General features: G+C 38.9%; 1 protein-coding gene across 1 annotated transcript in view; it reads left to right on the top strand.

Annotated features, from left to right (window-relative positions):
• Nucleotides 1–24,219, top strand: part of ATP6AP1 (ATPase H+ transporting accessory protein 1) — a gene marked incomplete at both ends in the record, with an annotated part of 53,929 nt that overhangs the window by 7,094 nt on the left and 22,616 nt on the right. Inside the window, 4 exons of the mRNA XM_084267123.1 lie at nucleotides 7–75; nucleotides 7,900–8,093; nucleotides 9,125–9,168; nucleotides 13,137–13,222. Coding sequence (XP_084123249.1) covers nucleotides 7–75; nucleotides 7,900–8,093; nucleotides 9,125–9,168; nucleotides 13,137–13,222 — 393 coding nt within the window. The remainder of the gene's footprint in view (nucleotides 1–6; nucleotides 76–7,899; nucleotides 8,094–9,124; nucleotides 9,169–13,136; nucleotides 13,223–24,219) is intronic.

Raw genomic sequence — 24,219 nt, 5'->3', positions numbered from 1 at the left:
TTTCAGCTTAGTGTAGATGATTTCACATACCTCAGTGACTCCTACGGTAACAAGAATCCATTTCAAAACATTCAGGCAAGTATTTATAACTTTCATTTCTTTACAGGTGATACTTAAAAATTAAAGATATAAGAAATATGCAAACAAATGGTTGGGAAAATTAAACTGAATTGCAGCAGTTTTCCTATTTTAATTATTTATTGAAATTATTTCAGTTTAAGGAGACAGGTTATAGAAAATCAACTGAGTTTGCAGAAATGTGGGGGTTTTTTTGTAGCTATTTTATTTCTGAAGATCAAGTTTCCAGAATTCATGTAGCAGAGAAAATTGTTCCTAAATGTGCTGGAACTTTGTACTGTAAAAAACAATATAAAATTCCAGACTGACTGACTTCCCAAAATTCCATTTTGAAACCATAGGAAGACAAGTTACAGGAAACACTTATTTATTCCTGACTTTCAGAACTGGACACTTTACTTTCATAGAAATCAAAGCTCTCTTAACTCATGCAGGGAGTTAACTGTTTCATATTTGGTTGTAGTTGATATATGACTAGATACTGGATTACTTCAATCTTCATGAAAAAATAGCCATGCTATTTGCATAATCTGAAATCAGATCCAGGCACAGAAGCTAAAATAGAGCCCTCCTGAACCGGTTAGCAACTTCAACTCCTTGTCTCCCTCAGGAGGTTTACAGGCATTGTGCAGGGCATCTCTGGTTATACTTACACAGCAGTTTATTGAAGCAATGACACGTGGAAGGCATTCTTGTAGGAAGAGCAGGATGAACAGGTATTAGTAACGTGACTGGTATCAGGGCACATGAGGAAGTGTAAATTCCCAAGCACCACTCAGCGAGCTGGGTGTGTAATTAAATGCATAAATAGTGACATACTACCCTTTTTTACATCTATACTAAAAACCTCACATCTTCCTTGTGTCACTGACACTAGAGATCTCCATCCCTTTGCCACATAACAGCATTTTTAACACTGATGCTGAAACAAACCCAACAATTCAAAGTAGGTACATTGGGTTTTCTGAGGAATGAATGGGAGTACTAATCATTTGTACTGCAAGGATCAACAGTTGGGCACACAGGCAGAGGTACCAGTGCTTCTCTGGTATACCTTATCTTCTCTGTGTTTAAAATATATTTAAGGCTGTGTCTGGAGCAAATTTTGTTGCTGCCTGACAGCAAAGCTGGTTTGATTTTGGATGCTGTGTGAAATGTACACATGACTAAGCTCCAAAAAGATGTGGTGGTTGTATTTAAGTAGGCCCCAACTGTTTAAGAGGAAGGATATGAAAGTATTTTAAACCTTCTTCTTTTGCCTTGCAATCAGAACTAACCCCATCAGCACCGTATATACAGCTTATAGTGATAGTCTATATGAGATAAGTCGGGAGACGGACAGGTTTAGAAAAGGGGTGGTACACTGAGAGGATCAGGGCCCTCCCGAGGGTAGTGAGGAGTTCTGTAGCTGAACAAAGGATGATGTTTAAGTAAATATTTGTGCAGTATCTGCAGAGCTAAGTCAGGTTTTCAACAAGCTGAATAAATCTCAGTAGCAGTTTGTTTTCTTTCTGACCTTACCTCTATTTCCTTTCTGTCCTGGAGCTGGGAACCTTCTTCTCATTATAGCTGCCTTAAGACTGGAAAGTTTCTTTTGACAAATCGCTCACCTTAACTCCAACACTTTCTGGATTTTTCCTGTGGGACTTGGCAATCTTAGTACTTTTCCAGGGTAGTTTTGTGGGGGTGAGGTGCTGTAACTTGAGTGAAAGAAAATGAAATATTTATTTTTCACTTAGGTGCTCATATGGAAAATTTTGTCAGTATCTATTACATAGACTTGAGCTTTTAGGACCAGAAAGGATCTTTATAAACATCCAGGTCCATTTTGAATATAACACAGGCTACAAAAATTTGCTCATTTGCTATCGCATCAGTTGCACTCCACTTGAGCTACTTTAAGAAATAAATCCAATCTTAATCATGCTATGAAAGACTCTGTCATAATATTCACAGAACACAGGACAAAGGGAAGGTCAGGTCTGAATTTTCTCACTGGGAAAATTAGAATCTTTGATGTTGCATAATCACAAATTTTTATACCTTCACACTCTATATTATACAAGCGATTCATTAGGTTAAAATAGATGTTCCATGTCACTTGAGGATCCTCCTTTTGAACTTCAGCAATGCAAATTTATGCACAAATCTAAACTGGAGACCTCATTTAGAATGCATATGTGCAGGCAGCAGCATGGGTACTACAAAAAGGACGTGTTATTTGTAAAAGAGTTATAGGCTTGTAAGCAGCAGAGACACTTGCAGATATTAGATTTGTTCAGCTACATTAGCAGCTGTTTTGAGCTTTCGGGATCAATGGATTTGTGTGCAATAAAAGAATTTTATTTCCAGTTAATAAAAAGAATATTATAGGTAGACTATTTACCTTAAACATCCAAAGAACTTTAAAATTAAATAATAAAATACAAAAATTAGCACTTAGGGAAAATTTTGTTAAGCTGTGACCTACCCTACAAACTATTTTTTCTTTAGTATTAGCTTTGGCTTTCCCCAACCAGTGCTCGGCTCCTTACAACTGCAGTGTATGGTAGCACACTCCAATTAGTGGCCAGCTGTGCAGCTGCTTAATTATTACTGTAAGTCATTGCCATTCGTGGTTCTGTATCTCCATCGTACCCTCGCTCTGTGGCCATAGGCTGAGGAGTACTGTTCAGTCATGTGTGACTCACTTTACCTCTTGTAGTTTTATTATATTCTTTTCTGACAAGGGGGCATGCAGAATTGCATAATAATCAAGATATGCTCATCATAGGTCTATTGAGTGACATGATGATACTTTGTTCTATAATCTTTTCTAGAAAATTACCAGTATTTGATTTTTCAGTTCTGATCACTGCCCGCCACTGAACTGACATTATCAAAGAGCTATCGTACCTCTTAATGTTTCATTACTGAAGGGTAACACTCAGTTCTGAGTCTATTAACTGTTATTGTGTACATAAAATTAGTATTGTTGTTTTTTTCTCACCCTGTGCTCTGCTAAAATCAATTTACATTGAATCTTATCAGTTACTTTCTTGCCCAAGAGGGTGTACCAGAAGTTGCTTCTGTAATTCATCAGCCCTTGTCATTGCTGTCTTGAATAATTCAGTGTAATCAGCCAATTTCATTAGCTCAATATTTATGCTTTTTTACCAGATAATTTATGAAAACATAGAACAGAACAGACCTTGCTGCACGAACAGATACATTTTTCTACCCCTTGCTAGCTATCTCTTTACCTACCCTTTACCCACCTCCATGCTAAAGCGGCTTCAAATCTCTGCCAAGTACTTTTTGTGGATCCAAGTACCCTGTGTCAGCTAGAGCTCCCTGCTGTATGTGCCTACTAACTCATCTGGAGGTTTTCAGCAGAATCATGAGACAAAACTTCTTTTTGCAAAGGCCACGTCAGCTTTTTTTCCCCAGTGTAGACCTTCCTTATTGTTATAGTCAGTATTTTATTCTTTGGAATAGTTTTTCCCATTTTGGGACTTCAGGTTTGCTTCCCTGTACTTCCTCAGATCTGTCTGTAACCCTTGAAAAAAGATACGATGTTGTGTTTGGCACCACACATTACAGTGTTGTGTTTGTTCAACAACACATTCTGTAGCTGCAACATATTTTATCAGCTAAAGTATATCAGATTGGTTTTCATTAAAATAACAATAGATGGATTTTATAGATGGAGGCATGAGTTTTTAACAAAGAGTTTAATTACAAGTTTTTAATGATAAAACTAAGTTTACTTCATTCCAGTTGCAAATTGTTTAGGTGTAGTATCAGCCCAATTAGCATAACACTGAAACCAGAGCTGGGCAGGTAAGTCCAAGCACATCTTTATCATAGTGCAGCTACTTGGCTTCAGGACAGCTAGAAATGTGGACATTTATCCCACACTTACGATCAAAAAAACCTGAACAGCAATATAAGTAATCCACAAGTGAGCATTCTTGTAATATTTCACTCAGGAAATGTGCTTCAGGGGACAATAAAGAAGGTAAATATACTCAGAATCAGAGCAAGCAGCCCATAGAAAGGTTACAGATTCTGGCATTTAATGTAGGAAGTTCTGCTATCAGCCCAGCAAATCAGAAGGAGGTTTTCTTGCTTTGCCCTCTCCCTCTCCCTTCTTTCCCTTTTTTCCTTTTCCTGCTTTTCCCTTTCCCTTTCTCCTTTTCCCTTTTGTGGTGGTTTGACCCTGGCTGGAGGTCAGGTGCCCACCAAAATCACTCTATCACTCCTCTTTTCAGCTGGACAATGGAGAAAATATATATTGAGAGGTTCAGGAGTCGAGATAAGGCCAGGGAGAGATCATTCCACAATCAGCATCATGAGCAAAACAGACTCAACACAGAATAAAGGAAAGAAAACTCTAATTCATTACACTACACACACACACAGTGAGACCAGAGTTGGATAATGAGAAGTGAGACCAGATCTTAAAACACCTCCCCCCACTCCTCCCTTCTTAGCAGACACTTAACTTTATTCATTATTTCTCTCCCTTCCCCCATACCCAGGATGGCACTGGGGCGGGGGAAGGGAAATGGGGGTTTTGGTGAGTTCCTCACAAGTTGTTTTCCTTCTTAGCAGGGAGAGGGAGTATTCCTCACACCCTTCCCCTGCTCCAGCGTGGGGTCTCACCCATGGGAGACAGTCCTCCATGAACTTCTGCATCATGAGTTTTTTCCCACAGGGCTTCAGCTCTTCACCAACTGCCCCAGTGTGGCTCCCTTCCATGGGATGCTAACCTTCAGGCCCAGACTGCTCCAGCCTGATCCCCCACAGAGTCACAAGTCCCTCAGAAAACCTTCTCCGACATGAGTTGGTCTCTCCACAGGCTGCAGGTTTCGCTGACAGGCACTTGCTCCAACGTGGGCTTCCCATGGGATCACTGCATCCTTCAGATGTCTCTATCCACTCCATTGTGGGGTCCTCCATGGGCTGCAGAGGGACAGCCTGCTTCACCGTGGTTTTCTCCACAGGCTGCAGGAGAATTTTTCTCTCTTGCTCCTGGAGCGGCTCCTCCCCACCCTGCCACCTTCCCTGACCTTGGTGTCCGCACAGTTTCTTATATCTTCTCACTCCCTTCTCTGGTGGCAAAAAGTGGCTGCTTGCATTTTTTTTTTCTCCTAATGTGATTCCCAGAGGAGCTCTGACCATCGCTGATGGGCTCAGCCTTGGTCAACAACGACTCCGGCCTTGAGCCGGGTGGTGTTTGCTCTGTTGGGCCTGCAGAGAGCTTCTGGCTGCTTCTTGCAGGAGCCACCCCTGCAGCCCCCCACCTCCACCAGAACTGTGCCAGACAAAAGCACACCTCCTTTCTCTCTCCCTCTCCTTTTCAATCTCCTCTCCCCCTTTCCTAGGTATCGTGTGCTTGTACCTTTTTGTTCAGTCTTTTAGCAGAATGCAACATTGAGCGTTTCTCCACCCTTTTTGAAGTTCTTGTGTTTTGAACATGCTTGTTAACTGAAATCCTAAAATGCCTAAAGCAACATACGGGTATTGTCAAGGCAAGCCCGTGGTGACCAATGCCAAGAAGGACAAGCAGGTGGCACGGGATCAGAACAGCTACCTGAAGGATGATGTGCAGACAGCCAGCTGTGCCTGCCCTGCGGATGGAAAACAGTTGAATATCAGAGGCTGGAAGCCGAGGCAGATGGCAGTGCAGGATTGGTTAGAAGCAGAGGCACAATTCAGATATTACTCAGTAATGATGCATTTTATAACTTACTCTAAAATAAATGAGTAGTCTGGTTAATATGTATATACTTGGAAGAAGTGGCTGCTGCCGTTCTGGCTGCTGCTTGGCTGCTGCTAGGGGGCAAGGGATTAAAATATTGAAAATAAAATAATTGCATATTGCTCAGAATTTTAGCTCTGAATTCATATATGCAAACAAACCAAAATGAAATGTATCATACTTTCCTTCCAGGGTGTGCTAAAAATGCTACTCAAAGACCTATGAACCAGATCACTGCTTTCTACTGCGTTTTAATTTCTGCAGTTATTTTTCTATCAGTCTGGCAGATCAGACAATGCTTCATAATCCTTCCATACAAGCGTCTACAGAAATGTGGAAATAACTAGCCTTTGCCTAGGAAGGAGAACATGTGAGCAATTACAAAGAACCAGAGCAGGTCAGAAAAAGTAGTAGGCAGTCAGAGAACAGACAAAGAGGAAAAAGAGTAGGAGGAGAGAAGTGTTAGCAACACTACAACACTTGCATCAATTAGAGGGGGAGGGAGAGTCTCTAACAACTTGAATGTCTGAATGCTGGATCAAGTGACAGACTCAGTCCAGACTTAAATGTGGAAAACAGGAAAGCAAAATTAACAAGTTGTAATTTGTAAAATCTTCAAATATTCATGTTAAATTTGGGATACATTATTTTTTATCATTCTCAAGTCTCCATCTTACATTTCCTTCCCCTGAATATTTCAAGTTAATTCTATTATCAAGAACCTCTGGAAAGGAAGCTTCAAATTCTTGGGATGAGAATGTATTTAAATACATCTCACTGAAGTATTTTCTACAGAAACTCAGAATTATAAATAAAGTGCTAGTGTTGAGGTTTGTGTGGCAAGGTTAAATCACCACAGATAGATACCCTGATGGTTAATTATCTGAGCCAGTTCAGCCTGAGCTTTATAATTTGTATTATGAGGAGAAAAACAGAAAATACATGGCATGAAGTTTGTTAGTCTGTGTCTGGAGGCTCTATAGATAACTGACACATGTAGCTTGCTTTAATTAATAGTTAGAAAATAGACATTTTTCCATATTTTCTGCTGTACCACTATGATGTACACAAAGGAAATTATTTATTGTGCAAAGTGTGATGCTGTACAGAATAGAGCTGCTGGAGCTTGAAGTGTCTAACACTGATCCTTCTCACCCCTGAGGGTATCTAGTTAGATTGTGGTCTGATGAGCTTTGCTTCTGGCATTTCATAACCTGTCCCTCTGATACATTCTTAGTGAGAGAACTTCTATATCATCTGTGTCTCCTCTTCCACCACACGTGTAAAGGACAGTAAGAATCTGATGTCATCAAATCATAGAATGATAGAATGGGTTAGGCTGGAATGTCTCCAGGGATGGGGCCTCCACTATATCTCTGGGAAACCTGTTCCAGTGATCTACCACCCTCATAGTGAAGAACTTCTTACCAATGTCCAATCTAAACCTACCCTGCTCTAGTTTAAAACCATTGCCTCTCATCCTATCACTACAAGCCCTTACAAACAGTCCTTGCCCATCTCTCCTCTAGGCCCCTTCAGGTACTGGAAGGCTGCCATAAGGTCTCCCCAGAGCCTTCTCTTCTCCAGGTGGAACAAACCCAGCTATCTCAGCCTGTCTTCATAGGAGAGGTGCTCCAGCCCTCTGATTATCCTCATGGCCCTCCTCTGGACTTGCTGCAAGAGGTCCATGTTCTTCTTGTGCTGAGGGCTCCAGAGGTGGATGCAGCACTCCAAATGGAGTCTCGCTAGAGGGGCAGAATCACCTCCCTCGATCTGCTGGAAACACTTCTTTTGATGCATCACAGGATGTGATTGGCCTTCTGTACTGCGAGTGCACATGTCACTTAATGCCTTCAGCTTGTCCCAAGAAGGTGCAGGAATAAGAACAATGCAAGTGTCCCTCTGCTGCCCCTTTCCAGGAGCAGCCTGCTGCCAGCATCATGCTAGTGAGAACTCACATAGCATTTACCATGGTGGTTCCTCACCTTGAGTAATAAGTTAAGGACACATAAAAAGAGGTTTGTGTTTGATTATTAAGCAAGTAAATAAACTTAAATGTCATAAATTTATTACAGGAAATCCTTCAATCTTCTCCTTCATCTTTAATTTTGCCAGCTGTGGACTGCAAGGCTACCAGGTATCTTCTGAGCTTTCTTCAGGAGTCAGGAGATTGGAAGTTAACAAACATAACTGATCTCAACAACCCCCAGCTGGAAATCAATACATCTAAACCAAACTTATTGGTAGTTCACCTACAACCACGTGTCAGGTAAGAACTTGTCACAACAAAACTGACCCACATGTTTGCATGACTTTTAAAGCTTTTGAAAATTTCACTCGTATTCAGGAAATTTAAAAACCAAAATGGAAGTTTACATTGTTAGCAATGTTACTTTTCTTGCAGGGGTGAATTCAGTGGGTTTTAAAGTCTGCTGATGAGCTTACCCAGTGAATTATGTTGAGAAAGTCAGTCAGGCGTTCCTATTTTGTCTGCCTCATTATGTGAGAACAAAGGGACAACTAATAAAACTAAATGGCAACACACTTTTAGCAGGAAGGCTGAATTATTTTATGCAGCACATGATTAACCTGCAGAATTAATTGCTAGAAGGCATTCCAGGGGTCAAAAAAACTGGCAGGATAAATAAGCAAGCAAATAAACATCCAGACAAACCTAAAGTTAATGTGAATAAAGAGGCTTTTTTTCATCACTCTGGGAGAGGAGGGCTATAATTTCTCATGTTTCCAGGCCTCCAACAAGTCTGATCTAACAGAGGTAGAGAGAGACTGTTTCTTCAGATGAATACATATTTAGAAAATGTACGGCATGGGTATAATCTAGTCCCTCTGCTCAGCTTCTCCTGCTCTTTCTTCTTGGGTGTTCATAAGTGTTGGTATATGGTTCATGCATCAATGGGTCCTAAGGAAATATAAGTGCAGCTATCACGTCACTACACAAAAAAAAGACATGATACCCATTTTAAAGAGCTCAGGTACAAATGTTAGACAAGAGGCCAACACCAGATGACAAGGCAGCTGACAGAGATTGGTCAAAACAACATCAGTAGCTTCTCTGCAGCTAAGGAAGTTTGAGGGCTTTGAGGAATCAGCTGAAGATACGGTCTTTGTACTATTAATGGCTTGGCAGAAGAAATAGGTCATAAGGGGCAGATAAGAGAATGATGGAGGGACTGATGCTGGCAATAATCCTTTTACTAGGCAGTATCTTTGTACATTTCTGGATCACATTGTTCTTGCCTAGAAAATATTTTTAATTATTTTTCTTTTGCTCTTTTATAGTGGTGTAAATGAGATTTCCATGCTGGAAGCAATTGCTGAATATGGTAAGCAATACAACCAAGATATAACTAACATTTCATCATTTAAGTCTGTGTTTTCACTTGAGCAGATTGCATTCTCTAGTTCCTGGGTTTTGCTGTAATATTTGAAGGTTTTCTTTCCCCTCATATATAGTACTTATAAGCAATTATCATAGTGTTGAAGTACTGAGTGTCTAATTCAAAATCCACTGAAACAGATACAGCTCCATGGCCTGAAATGTAGTGATAATTCACCTCTGCTTCAGGCATGGGCCTTTGCTCCTCTTGGTTCGGAGTACAAACCCTGCATCTCCATGCAGTTTGGGCTGCCTCCTTGGTTCTCACCTCATGCTCTGGCAGCTGGAGATGTCAGGCTCACCTGGCACTGCGGAGGTCTTGGTCTCACCAGGGGGGGGCTGAATGAATAGGAAATATTTTTCTAGTCTTTGTAAAACAATACTGATGCCCTTCATAGCTTTTGATCTTTTGAGTCTTTTATTAAAGTCTACTTGTTAAAGTTGAATCTCTCCTATATGGATAGATTCTATAGTGCCTCCATATACACAATAACAGGATATAATAAAACTATAATAAAAATTTTCTTGTTTAGTATCTGTCTTACACCAAAGAGACACTGAGAGGCATCTGGTTTTTTGCAAGAGGTTGAGCTCTAAATCTACAAATCAATATGATGGTAGTTTCAGGGACATACAGGGTAGTGTTGTGGGCTGATAATTAAGCAGTGTTCTTAGTGCCTATGAATTTTTCTGTCCAGAGCTTGGGCTGTAATACCAGAAGCAGATTTGAAAATCAAGGGAAAATACTTTAGTACTGAAATCAGTGTTGTGTCATTTTCTCATTGTTTCTTCATTACTCCAAAGCGAGTGTGGGCTTTATACTCAAATACGCAGCTGGATTTCCATCTCTGACTTGCAGAGGAGTAGTTTCGTTCTCTTTTCTTGTCCCTAGAGCACATGAGATGTGAAAAAGTATTGGCTTAATGTTGCCCTTGGATAAAGATTAGCTTTTTCTTTATGGTACATTTCTTTCATCAGCTGCACAAACTCAAAAAGGCCAGCTTGTTTTGAACAGAAAAGTTAATGGGCAGCTGGTGGGATGACAGAGGGACATGCTATACCAACTTTCTGGTTACTGTAATCTAGCTGTTACCAAGAAAATGGTGTATGGATCAGGAAAGAAAAAATAATATTTTTTGTCACAGCAACTTCTTTCCTTTCCACTGTAGAGAATTTTAAAATCTGATGTAATAAAATGTCAGTGAAATCTCTCCTGCTGTTTTAGTCAGTTCAGACAGGAAGCTCTGTAAGATAGAACAAATGGACTCCGATTCTGCCCAAGGGAAATGTGCTGTTCTGAAATGTCTAGAAGCTGGAGTGAGCAGAGGGGTTTAGCATGTTATTAAAATGAGGTTCATTATGAAATCCAAACTGGAATTCAGAATCCAAATCTGCTCAGGTTTCAAGGGATTTGGATTTACTGTTTTCTTTATGCTAATTTTCAGGGTTTTTTTCTTTCTTTCTTTTGCATGAGGTATATTTTTGACATTATTGCTCAGTCTGTGAAAGCTTTCCTAAATGTGTCTCTGCTCAGGAGATGGTTGCATTCTGTCATGTCAGTCTTACCTGCTGGATCCAGCATACCTCAAAATCAACAGCAAAGGCTCCTCTGACTACATCTGATTAAGAGGAGGCTCTTCAATTGCTATTACATTTATCTTTTCTTAAACTCTTATTCTCAGTGCATTCCTCTTTCTGCACTTCATCTCTCCAATCCCCCCCCCCCCCCCATCTTGCTGTTTTCTATTTTTTCTCTCTTGTTCATGGTTTATACTCTTCCTTTCTTTTCAATTTTCTCCTTCCAGAACATTTCATCTCAGTTAATTTCTTCCATCCTTCCCATCCATGTGTAAAATCGCACAAAGAAATTCAGGTAGATTAGAAATTAATAATAGCACTAATCCTGCACTCCCTGGAGAAATTCAAGGGATGTGTCTTCAATGAGTTAGAGCGGTTTAATGTTTCCACCAGGGCATAGATGCAGGCAGTTTGCTAATTGGAAGGTGTTATCCTCGACAAACTGTTTTATATTCATAGATCTACATAGTGTTTCCTTGATCCATGCTCTCTAAAATTAAAAAAACCCAAACCAACAAGCCACACCAAATTCCAGTAGAACCACTCTAAAATCACTCTAACATCATTATCAACATCTGGAGATGCCTGTTCTGTTAAAGAAAGAGACTGGGATGACTAATGTTCCCATGTAGGTATATAATTTAGAATATTCTAAAATATGGTCAACAATCTGAGCCCTTTTCCTTGGAGAATTTACAAATACTTTGTAAGTAAAGTTTTGATCACATGCAAAGAAAGGTCTGTCTCAACTCTGTTGTCATAAGAGTGTTCACAGCAGTTCCTCCAAATGAAGGAATTGCCTCTAGAATCTTCCCAGTGATGTTACTGGTAACTATAGTTACACGTAGCTCTTTACTGAAGTGGAATGCAAATAACTTATTTCAGACAGCAGTTGGTTGCTTTAATGAATGAAATAAACTCAAAGAATATCTATGAATTTTTCTATGTATTATTTTTTCTTCTGCAAATTTTAGCTGAGCTTTCTGAGAATTTCCAGAGTTGTACTCTGTGCATGAAGAACACAAAATCTACATTATGGAAAGCCTTGGACCCCACACTCTATATAATTTCACTAGTATATAAGCAGCTGTTTTTCTGAGTAACTCCATTTCCTATAGAAGATCCTTTTAGCAATAGTTTTTTAGAAGGAAAATTTATGTAGCTAAGATTCTTGAACAATATGAGGAAATCAGTTTGGTTAAAACGCTGCAGAAAAAAACAATGCTTGCACTTTTACAAAAGCTAAAGATTTCACTCAGCCAGGAGACCATCGTTACCAGAAATAGAAAAGATTAAAAAGGATGATAATACAAGCTTCACTCCAAGTGTATGAAAACGAAATACAATTTCTGTAAGGTATAACCTCAAAATCTGAGAAGCCTCTATGTTCAGGCTATAAAATATCCAGACTGGTACATGGATGAGAAGTGGAAAGGCACCAAAACTGTAAATGTGAGTCTGCTTGCTTCTTTCTCTATCAGTCCCCATAACAACACTAATAATCACTCTTGATTCACAACTATTTTTCTCCTTATCATTAGCAGATGTTAATATTTCTGTGTGCAGCTTGAAAACATTTACCAGTTGTAAATATTTGTCACAACTGCCTGTGATTTCAGAACCAAGGGAGGATCTTCTGTATAGGCATCTTTGGACCTCTTTGAAAGTTTCTCTCGCCCTTACTTGACCTGCTTTTCCATTTTCAGAAATATTCCACCATATTTCTCCTTTGGCATCCACCATAGTCAACAACAAAAATTTTCACATACTTTTCAGGGTGCAGAATTGGGCTTTAAATTCACAGAAGCAACAACGAGAATTGCTGCCAATATTATGCATATCAATCCCAAAAAATAAGCTCTAGGTTTTAAGTATTTTTTTTCTCAGTGGTTGGTTTTGTGCACTTTGTAATTCACAGAACAATATATCGCTTCAGCTTATTTATTTATTTATTAACTGATCACTTGAGTAACACTATATGCATCTTGCTCTCATCTCTTAAGTGATTTATTCTGCTCTTGCTTTTAATTGCCCAAAGTTCAAACTTTCATGTATTGTTTCAATTATATTTACTTTTCAGTTTCAAAATCACTCCTTTTTCTGAACTGTTGCAATGCATTTGTTTTTTATTGTCTCAGTGAAATTGTGCATTTTTCAAGACACTGAACATGTCTTATCCCATTTGTACCTACTGACATACAAATACTATGAGCACCTAAATTGCTTAAATAAACGAAATAAGCTTAAACATCTAGTTCATTACTTCTCCAGCCACTGTAGGATTTTAGCTTTCTCAGCTTACAGAATTTGTTAAATTATGCATGTTTCTATTTATAGACAAAATAATTGGAAGACTGACCATGGATCTGCAGGAACGAGGGATTCATTTTTCAGTAATTTATACTGCAGTGAGACCTTCAAGGGTGAGTAATCTTCAGTGCCTAGAACTGTCAGATTTTTGGCATCTAACAACTTAATGTTTACAGAGGAATGCGGTAGATGATTTTCAAGGTTACACAAGCAAGCAATCTGTATTATATGAGGTTTTGACCAGAAATGATTGCATGAATTTTCATGTATGGTAGCTATATCACAGAACTATTGAAGTTTTAATGTTCTAGGAGACCATAAATCTGCCGTTGTCTTTAAGGACTGTCATTTTAGATATCTTTTCTACTTATCTCTAATGGTTTTACAGTAATTTCTATGTGGAACCTTATCAAGCTTCATGGTGCCATTGGTTAATAAAGATGGAATATTGTTAATTAACTGAAGGCTACTAATATATCCACTATTAAATTAACAAGTTTCATTCCTTTTAGTTTATATTTGGTATATACAACTGGAAGGTAAAGTTTTCACCCTTCCTGATAGTCAGAACACCATTTGTAGATCACTTGTTAGCAGTACATAGCAATGCAGAACAGTTATTTATGTGGAGCTATCTGGTTTATATTGCATGCAGGTTGTAATAAAGAAATCCTAAATTTTAATTTTTATGTGATTAAGTGGAAGACAGTCATGCCTCAAAGAAAAAATACTAAAGTTCCTTCTAAAGGAGAGGCATATGAGAGATGAATGGGCTGTATCCTAAAAATCAGCAACTTTGAAAAAAAATGTTTAGAAGTTGGAATGTTTTCAGGAGGCAACACTATGAAGAACTCAAAACTGGTCTTGATACAAGAACAGAACCTAGAAAACCTGTTTTAAATGGGTATGGAGTGAAGTCCATTTAGTTTATCCAAAAGAAGAGTAAGAGACAACTTGACTGCACATCATAAATGATCCTTAAGTCAAAAATGGATGCCAATCCCCCACAGGTGTTCTGTGTTTGATCAGAAATAATCTTGATTTTGCAGCGAGGTAGGATCTTGACCCACTGGCAGTCAAACAAGACCATTAGATTAATCCCTTTAGACCCTGGGGAAAAGGAGAGTTCTACTGCAGAAGACCTTTCTTCAGTAGAACTTTCCAGAGACTGGGTTTTTAAGACCAGACTTAGAATAGAAAGACAGAGCAGTGCAAGGAAGCAACCTCACATGGTTATTCATTGTGCTACATGTTTTTGTGGTAAAAGAGAGGACACAAGCCCAGGACTTTTGATCTCCCTTTTTTGTAAATGTTTTTGACAAAGATCCAAAATAAAAATTAAAATAATGTAATTATTGAGGCTCTTATTATTTGAGATCAAAGGAACATGGGCATTCTTAGCTGAAAATTGCATTTAGAACAATTGGAATGAAAAATATTTTTAATTACTGAAAGAATTGGTGTCAAGAGAAGGAATTTTTCAAGCAGTTTTAAAAGTTTGTTGAATTTTAAATCTCTGCATATTTCAACAGGCTTTCTAAATTAAAGTTACTTGGTTTGAGCAACTGGAGCACTTTTAAATAATTAAAACAATGTATTTTAAGATGTTCTGCTTTTTAAAAAATAAGCAATTTAAACTTTTCTTACTTCTGTAAATTCAGTGCCGTATAAAACCGTTTGAAGCATATTTTTCCTCCACAATAGCTTTAAGTTTTTACATTGCATTGAAGGTTATCAGCTTGTGTACAGAGCTAGAAAAAGCAGTTCATTGGTCTAAATATTTGCGTGAAACCTCTTAGTATGTATTGCATATATTTGGCTGTGCTTGATCTGTGGAAGATGTGAGCTGGCTTGTAACCTTAAGCTACACAATTAACTCCTGTTGCTTAAGCTTTAAATACTATATTCCTTGATCCAAAAGTTACAGGGTCACTTTCCATTGATAACCAAGGTCACTATATAAGTAAAAGGCTTTGATCATATGGGAAAAGAGTTTACATTACTCAACACATTTGAAAATCAAGAGTAATCATTCAGATTTGCACATACTAAGTTGTTTTGTATGAAAAATGAACTTTAAGTATAACACTTAAAAAAAATTATATTAAAAGGACCACTCTTTCTGATCAGGTAAATTTATTTTATGCCATGAAGCTCCTCCAAACTGCGGCTGATATACCTCTTTCCTGATAGCTCTACCTCCTCGCTATTGGGCAGTTAATGGCTTCATAACATTGTCTTGTTACATATGCTCATTCTTTTGTTGCCTCAGGCAGAGAAAAAGAAGTGTGAGAAATGCATATATTGGAAAAGATTCCAGGCTGGTATTGGCTTCACAGAAAGTGAATTAATGAGACAGGATGCAAAACCCCCCTATGATTGAATCTCTTTCCTGATTTGATGAGAAAGAGCTGTTTGGCTTTGTCAGTGCAGCCACAGATCCCTTTGGACTATCATGGCTATCAGTGAATTACCCCAGTGCACAATGATTTATTCAGGCTGGTCCTTGTTCTGTTCCAGTTTCAGCATTTGAAGCTGAAAGACAGAATTAAGACCCTGACACAGAAGATGTTTGGTGATCTAAATAAAATGGTTTCACTAATCAGTTGATGATTCCTCTGGATATCCCATCATGTCATAAAGGAGCTGCCTTTCTCCAACAAGGCAACTGCCATGCCTTGCAACTCTTGTTATAAAACGCTTTGCCTTTGAGATCTGAGTCGGGCTGACATTGAAAGAGTGATTTGTATCACCTAATTCTGGGCAAGTGAAGTGTAAATGTCTACATCTGAAGTCATCAGCCATGGTTTTCTTTACAATCAAAGACTTTTTAGGGTATGATCGTTCTGAACTATTTTGTAGGGGATTGCTGCTAGATGACATGAAACTCACACTTCATAATCTCCTTTGTCTCTGACACCCATAAAGGCAGTCTTTCTGCTCAGGTCAGATCTTGGCATATACATTTAGTCAGAGAACTCTCACTCAACATCTGTCATCTTCTTTTCCATTAAAAATATGAAATTTATCCCAAGAATTGAGGAGTTTTCTGCCACGACCATTCTTGCTTTTGAAGTTCTTCAGGAGAACCAAACCTCTCTCTGAGGTTCTTGTTCCACTCTTCCATCAGGAGTTCTCATGAATATATGAATTTTTGCGTTCTGGGGGACTATGTTTAACGTCACTCCTCTACTTGTGCTTAATGCTGGTTAGGTTTTTGGCTTGTGGATGAAATGCATAATTTTACCTTTGCTGTTGTAATTGGAGAGGTTAAAAATGCTGCAGTGATTGAAAGCTTCAAAACCTGTTTCACATCCTTCAGATCCTCATGGTGTCCATATCACATTTTTACAAATTCACTTCTGAAGACTCTGCAAGTTGGTTTTATCATCATTCTGTCTTCCCAGTTAAATTGAATGCCAAGGAATTACATATTGCCAAAAGGAGACTTATGGCTACTTCCCAGCTAATATTCATTTTGTTGACTCCACTTTTTACAGATGCATTGTGAAGTGGTGTTTAAACCTTCTCTAGTGGTGCCACATTGTCAGAGACCTTCAGCTACTGTGCGCTTTTGACACTTTTACTCTACAGTTTCTCTGCTCTAGTTGACATTTAAGTGTGTTGAATCTTTGATCCCACTCAAAGTCAAGAAATGTGAGTTATAGGAACTTTACTGAGCTGTAAGTAACAAACATGGGCATCCACAGCAGAAGTGGTTGCATTTGACGCTTATAGTGTCTCTTGAAGGTATATTCAGAGATATACTATTGATGTGCACCCTAGCTGAAGAGTATGAAAAGATTTTATCTTCTTTGACAAGTGTTTGTGGTTGCATTTTCTTTGTTTTGCCTTCTACCTAATGCATTTTTAAAAATGCATTCTATTTTACAGTGGTGCATCTTTCACTTACATCCAGATCCTCTCTTTCTTGTTGACTATTCATTTTACCAATCTGAGGAGACTAAACTCTGCAACAGCCATCCCACTGATTTCAATGTTTCTGATTAATGGAATGATTTAACCATTTAATATACTCAAATATTATTTACTGTGAGTTTTCCCATGAATTAAATGTTACAAAAGTGCTTAGAATGCCTTTTGCAGGAGCTGGGGTTGCAGGGTTAATATTCTCACACATTCTTGAATATAGAAATTGGCGTATTAATTTACTTTATATATATATATATACATATTTGAAGAAGCAATTATAGTTTGACATAATACAATAAAGCATCACTGTTTCCAACCTAAAAGAAGGAACCGCAGGAATTCCTCGTCCTCTCCTCTCACTTCTTAAAGAATTCTATTAAAATAAAAAATAAATGTTAACTTGTTGAGGAAGAACAATTTTTTTTTTTGGGGGGGGGGAGACATTGTTCTTTTATTGTTTCTTGAATCTTGTTTTATTAAATTGAGGTAAAGCTGCTTTAAATAATTACAGAAGTGTTTAAGGCTGGTTGAAGTCAGTTGTCACTCTAGATAAAAAAAAAGAACTACATTTTAGCTAAATTACCTTGGAAATTGAATGCTAAGGATGTGAGAAATGCTTGTTAGCAATGCTGTGTGATTTATTCCATGTGTTAGTGGTGAATTTGAGGAAATAACTGAAAACTAGTGTTTTACCTTTAAACATAGGCTTTGCACTAGGGCATTAAACATCACTTACTTAAAACATTTCATTTCATATTTATGTTTATATATATATATGCTTATTGACTTTATTGGGAAAGGAAGGGCAGCGTGGAACTAATTTATTACTCTTATCTGATCAGAAATTTATTTTTTTAATTTTCATATTCTAGCTAGCTTTTTAAGGCATAGCTGAAACCTATACAGGTGTTCAATATACACCAATTTTGAAAGTTGTATTTATTTTGCAATTAAAACTAATGACAAGCAAAACTGCAACGGAGCTGAGATGGTGGGGGGCACAGTTGAGGATAAATTCTGCCTTCGGTAAATAAACCAGAAATTGGTAAAATGTAGGTATAAAAATTATAGTGGATACTCTTAAAAATACAGTCACACATAAGCAGAGGTCATAAGCATAATAGTTCAAAATAAAATTAAGGTATAACACTAAAACAGAATGGAATAAATTGCATTGAGACCAGCACTGTTTAACATGTTTATTGGTGACATGGACAGTGGGATCAAGTGCACTCTCAGCAAGTTTGCTGATGGCACCAAACTGTGGTGCAGTGGACATGCTGGAGGACAGGGATGCAGTCCAGAGGGACCTTGACAGGCTGGAGAGGTGGACCTGTGCGAACTGCATGAAGTACAACAAGGCCAAGGGCAAGGTCCTGCATGCAGGTCAGCGCAGTCCCAAGCACAACTACAGTATGTGTAGAGAATGGAGTGACAGCAGCCCTGAGAAGAATGATTTGGGACTGTGACCAGAAGGATCTGGCAATGCGTGTTTACAGCCCAGAAAACCACCAGTGTTCTGGGCTGCATCAAAACCAGTGTGACTAGGAGGTCAAGGAAGTTGATTCTGCCCCTCTGCTCTGGTGGGACACCACCTGGAGTACTGCATCCAGCTCTGGGGTCCCCAGTACAAGGAAGACACTGAGCTGCTGGAACGGTTCCAGAGGAGGGCCACAAACATGTTCAGAGGGCTGGATCACCTGTCCTACAAAGACAGGCTGGGAGACTTGGGCTTGTTCTGCCTAGAGAAGAGGAGGCTCCAGGGACACCTTATAGCAGCCTTCCAGTACCTGAATGGGACCTACAGAAAGATGGGGAAGGACTGTAGTGACAGAAGGAAGGGTAATAGGTTTAGAGTAATAGAGGGCAGATTTAGATTAGACACTAGGATGAATTTCTTCACTATGATGGTGGTGAGGCACTGGCACAGGTTGCCCAGAGAAGCTGTGGATATCCCCCCCCTGGCAGTGTTCAAAGCCAGGTTGGATGGGGCTCTGGGAAACCTGGTCTAGTGAAGGGTGTCCCTGTCCATGGCAGGGGGGGGTTGGAACTAGATGATCTTTGTGGTCCCTTCCAACCCAAACTATTCTGTGATTCTATGAATGTGTATCTGTAAACAAGCATATTGATATGGCATGTTGGCAGGCATGCTAAAAACTTTCTGGAAGGGAAATGCCAAGGTAAAAAAACGATTGGAGTGTCAAAATAAATCTGTGAAGGACTGTTGTTTTATCTTAAAGTAGACAAAGATAAATATTCTGGGCATTCTAGAGTCCTGTTCTATGAACAGTCTCTGAAGACTGAGGCTGAACACAGTGTCTAAGTGATATGACTTTAATTTAAATATTGAAATTATCTACCTATCTGCGGTTTGGTGAATTGCCCCATAAGCTCCTCTGATTATGTTAACTGACACTGTTTGTAGGTGGGATATAAAATGTTTAAATACCACATATTACAATCTCAAACTGCATGTTAAAAAGCATTTTGAAAGACCATTTCTTTCCCCTCATCCTTCCCACTATGTGGAAACATCCCTAAGTGTGTCATAATTAAACAGAAGTGTCCAAAAAGCAAAATCCCATATGCAAAGAGAAAATTAAAAGGAATATACACTCTTGCACTTGAAGTACAAAATCATATGTCAGACTTAAAGAGATTCAGAGGAATAATGTGCAAAATATATGAAAAAAATTAATAAAAACATATTAGACAGGAATTCCATCAACAAGTGTTGGATCTAATAAAAGAGAGGAACCCAGAAAAATGAGTGACAACACAAAGCCAAATTAGTCTGTTGATTGTAGAGGAACAATTGTAATTTCTGACTTCAAAGAAAGTTTCAGTAGTAATTAATGCTCAACAACTTTCTCTGTTACTGAGACGGTAGTAGAAGAGATTTCAGAATAAATCAATAATGTCATATCGCCAAGGTCAGAAAATTTTCACATAAACTATAACTAAAATAAGAAACAGCCAAAATATCAGTTGTCATGATTTTGAATGAACAACTTATAAATTGTAATTTATATAATATGGATGTATGTATATATAACAAGGGGGGAGGCGGGAAAGAAATAGAAGTAAAAGAATAAAGGTAGAAAAGAAAGGATACAAATGAAAGATTGGTGTTTATAGTGGGGAGTAGTTGCCAGTGGGATCCTGTGGGGAAACAGAGTAATTGTTAGTACGGAAAGGGGGCTGAAATGTGGAGGTGCTAAAGTTTGCTGATGTATTGACAAGTGGGAGCAATCACTCACAGCACTGCATTACGGGGTGATAAAATGACAGATGAAATCCAGTATGAGGAAAGTAACACAGATAAGGAAAATGTTAAATATAGATGTTGCACTGCGGTGATTGCATGCTATTTCTCAGCAGCAGGATTACAGTGAGAATGTAAGTAGATCTCTTGGAACATCCCAGCAGTCAGCAGTGGGATGAATAGTGAGCGGAGTGTTATCAATCATTTGGAAAGGAAGAGGGCAAAACAGCAAGCGTCAGTTAGTTCATGAAGTCCTTGGGGAGTGCAAGTGGGATCACGTGTATGATTCTGGCCATCCTACCACCAAAAGGATACAGTAGAGCAATGAGATGAAAATATTTTAGCTAGAAAAAGTGGTAATCAAGAGGCAAGTAATAAATAAACTCACCAATAACAGAGGTGGGCTAACGGGAAATAATTATTCACTGTCTCTGACATGTATTCATGATTATTACCACTCACAGAATATAACACAGGAATTCAGGAGCACCAAATTCATTTAAAGAAACAAAATAAACTGGTTTTGAAAGTACATAGATTTCAGTGATTTGGTGAAATAAAGGAAGAAAAATGGGAAGGATGGAAGGAAGATCCTATCACAAATGTTCATTTGAATGCTCAAAAAGTTTCTAGCCCAAAGGTTACAGAAATCAAGGAAGGTACCCTGGGACAAGTAGTGTTTGTATTTACCCTGTTCTTAGTTTCAGCTGTTAGTTACAATCAGTAGCACTGGCAGTGAGCTAAGTGGACCTTGGGTCTCACACAGTTTAGCTGGTCTTGTGTCTTGGCAGTAGAAGGTTGGGATATTGCAATAGCATTTCTCCGGAACAGGAATGTGAAAGGTAATGTGTAACTTATTTAACTAAAGGCATGAGCCAGAAGAGGAAGCCAACAGGTTAAACAAAGCTCCACTAAAGGAAGCTCACAGACTTTCCTCCTCATACTCGTCTATTAGGTTGTGGTAGAATTGCCACTTTCAAAAATGAAAAAAAAAAAAGCCTGCTGCTTGTAAATCATTGTTCTGTTGGCAACCAGGAAATCCATAACAAAAAGGGACTGTGTCAGAGGGAAATCAGGTGGGTAGCATCTGAAACAGTTTTCCCTACTTTCAGTGCAGTGAAATGGATTGTATTCTCACGATCCTTTTGATTAAGTTCCCTCTGGGAACTGAATCCTTACCCTGTCCATTTCTACCGGTGAGCAGAGAGACTTACATCTTCAGCACCTTCTGCAGATTGGCATGATCTTTTTCAGAGGCAGATATGTATTCTCGTTTTGGGGAAAAATGAGTTAAAAAGTGGAAATGATCCCATCCACCCAAAGGATCACAGTGTTTGTGTTTCCTCCCTACATGATCCTAGGGCTGAAGAGCCAGGAGCTCAGCACTGTGTGACTAGGTAGCACCTGCATGTGGTCAGAGCAGCCTTGTCCTAAACATCTAGCTGCAGTACTTCTTGTCTTCCATCCCTTCATAGGAAATAACATTAATAAAGATGGTAGAAGAATGCTCTGGCACAACCACTGATGTGTCCCATGCACCTGCAAAAACATTTATAACCCACACCATTTCATTACTATCGCAACCTCCATTGTCTGTTCCTTTAACAGCTATTCCTTCATCACAAAGACACACTTTATCACCCTGTGTCCTGGTTTCAGCTCGGATAGATATAATTTGGTGTGGTTTAGATATAGGATGAGAACAATGTTGATAACACAATGATGTTTTAATTGTTGCCAAGCAGTCAAGGCCTTTTCAGCTTCTCGTACTGCCCTGCCAACAAGAAGATGAAGGGAACCCAAGAAGCTGGGAAGGGGCACAGCCAGGACAGCTGACCCAAAGTAGCCAAAGAAATATTCTATACCATATGACGTCATGCTCCATATAGAACTTGGGGGCTGTCCAGGAGGTTCAGCATAAGAAAGTGCTGAGCATCAGCTTTGGGTGGTAAGAAATGATGCTGTTCATAATTTCTTTTCTATATTACTTGTATATCATCATCATCAATCATTATCTTCATCATCATCCTTTTCTGTCTATTAAATGGTCTTTATCTCAAACCACAAGTTTTACTTTTTCTTGTTCCCTTTTCAATTCTGTCCTCCATCCCACTGGGGGAGGGGTATTAATGAATGGCTGTGCGGTTGTTTTAGCTGCCAGCTGGGTTAAACCACTACAAAATGCCATAAAAACTTGACGATAATCAGATCAAGGATTATAATCCCTGATCCCGGGAAGAATATATGATCTGATGACAGAATAACAAAGTCCGAAATCTTAGTGCATCCAATCTATAAGAGTTAAAACTAGTTAGAAGAGACCTGCATTATTTCAGTTTCATCTAGCATGTTGTATTCTGTCATTCTTTTCACTTTAGAAAATAATTCATTCACTTCATGTAGTGCCACTGAATGCTTCAATTTTAGAAATTTGGTAATGTGTGGTAGGAAGAATTTTTGCTGGTTTAGATCTGCTATATTTATGCATATAGTGGTTATGTGTTTCTCTACTTTCTAACTCTTAGAAGTGATCTTCTGAAGTATTAGATTCTGTTCAAAGCCATCAGGTAATGATTTTCTGCCATTTGAAACAGAAAGGAGCCGCCATCATTATTCATACTTAGCCATTGTGCATATGCAGCCATTAGACTCGTAAATACCTCATACATGCCTCTAAAATTATGATAGAGGACGATAAATTTTTTTGTATATTTATGGCTTTAACAGAGAAATATATCCTTGCTTTAGTGATGGATAGTTCTATTGAAATGTTCTCTCTAAGACTTGCTTTTATTAAAAACCTATAAACTTTTATATTAAAGTACATGAACCTGGAATAGCATGCAAGCTTCTATTAGCAAAGTTTGCACATTAGAACTTTAACAGACTGCTGGCTTTGGCTAAGAAAGCATTAATTTTCTTCATGGAAGTTAGTATGGGACTGTGTTTTAGATTTGTGGTGGGAACAATGGTGAAGACACAGGGATGTTTTCATCACTGCTGAGCAGTGCTCACATAGAGCCAAGGCCTTTTCTGCTCTTCCTACCACCCCATGAGCAAGGAGGCTGGGGGCGCAGGAGGAGTTGGGAGGGGACACAACCGGGACAGCTGACCCCAACTGACCAAAGGGATATGCCATACCATATGACATCATGCTCAGCATATAAAGCTGAAGGGAAAAGAAGAAAGAGGAAGGATGGTTCGGAGTGGTGGTGTTTGTCTTTCCAAGTAACTATTTCTGCTGATAGGAAGTGCGGAGTGAATTCCTTGTTTTGCTTTGCTTGTGTGTGTGGCTTTTGCTTTTCTTTATCTCAACCCGCAAACTTTCTTACTTTTCTCATTCTCTCCTCCATCCCAACCAGGTAAGGAGTGAGCAAGTGTCTGTGTGAGGCTTAGTTGTCATCTGGGGTTAAATCACGACACAGTCAAAGCTAAGAGCTAGGCCAGCTTGTTAATAAAATGTTGACACACTGTTATGTCAGTGTTTGCGTATTGAAATACAGATCTCATTTCTTTCGGTGGACCCATCCGTTGTAACTGACAACTTTAAATTGAATTGGATTTCAGTCAACTGATATATCATCTCTTCTTAGATAGTTGCCTAATTAGAAAATTGACTGGTTACAGAAACTTGTGGTGCTAATATCTTTTGAAGAAATAGCCCCAAACAGTCAGACCCCTGTGTTGGCACCAGCCAAACTAGACCAGACTCAGAAGCAATGGTGGGAAGGCTCTGGGACTTTCCAGTGGACCCCTGGGCTGTTGTCTGGGAATGCTGTAAAAGAAGAGGCAAATTTCACCAGCATGAGGGTGGCAAGTCTTTGTTTCTTCTGGGATTCAACCTAGTATTATAGCACTGTACTGATTCACTGCACTGTTGGCTCACTCCAACCTCACATGGGAACCTCTGTT

The sequence above is a fragment of the Gallinula chloropus genome (genome assembly GCF_964237585.1).
Source record: "Gallinula chloropus genome assembly, chromosome: 1".
NCBI classification, from domain to species: Eukaryota; Metazoa; Chordata; class Aves; order Gruiformes; family Rallidae; genus Gallinula; species Gallinula chloropus.
This window is presented reverse-complemented; position numbering and strand designations above follow the sequence as displayed.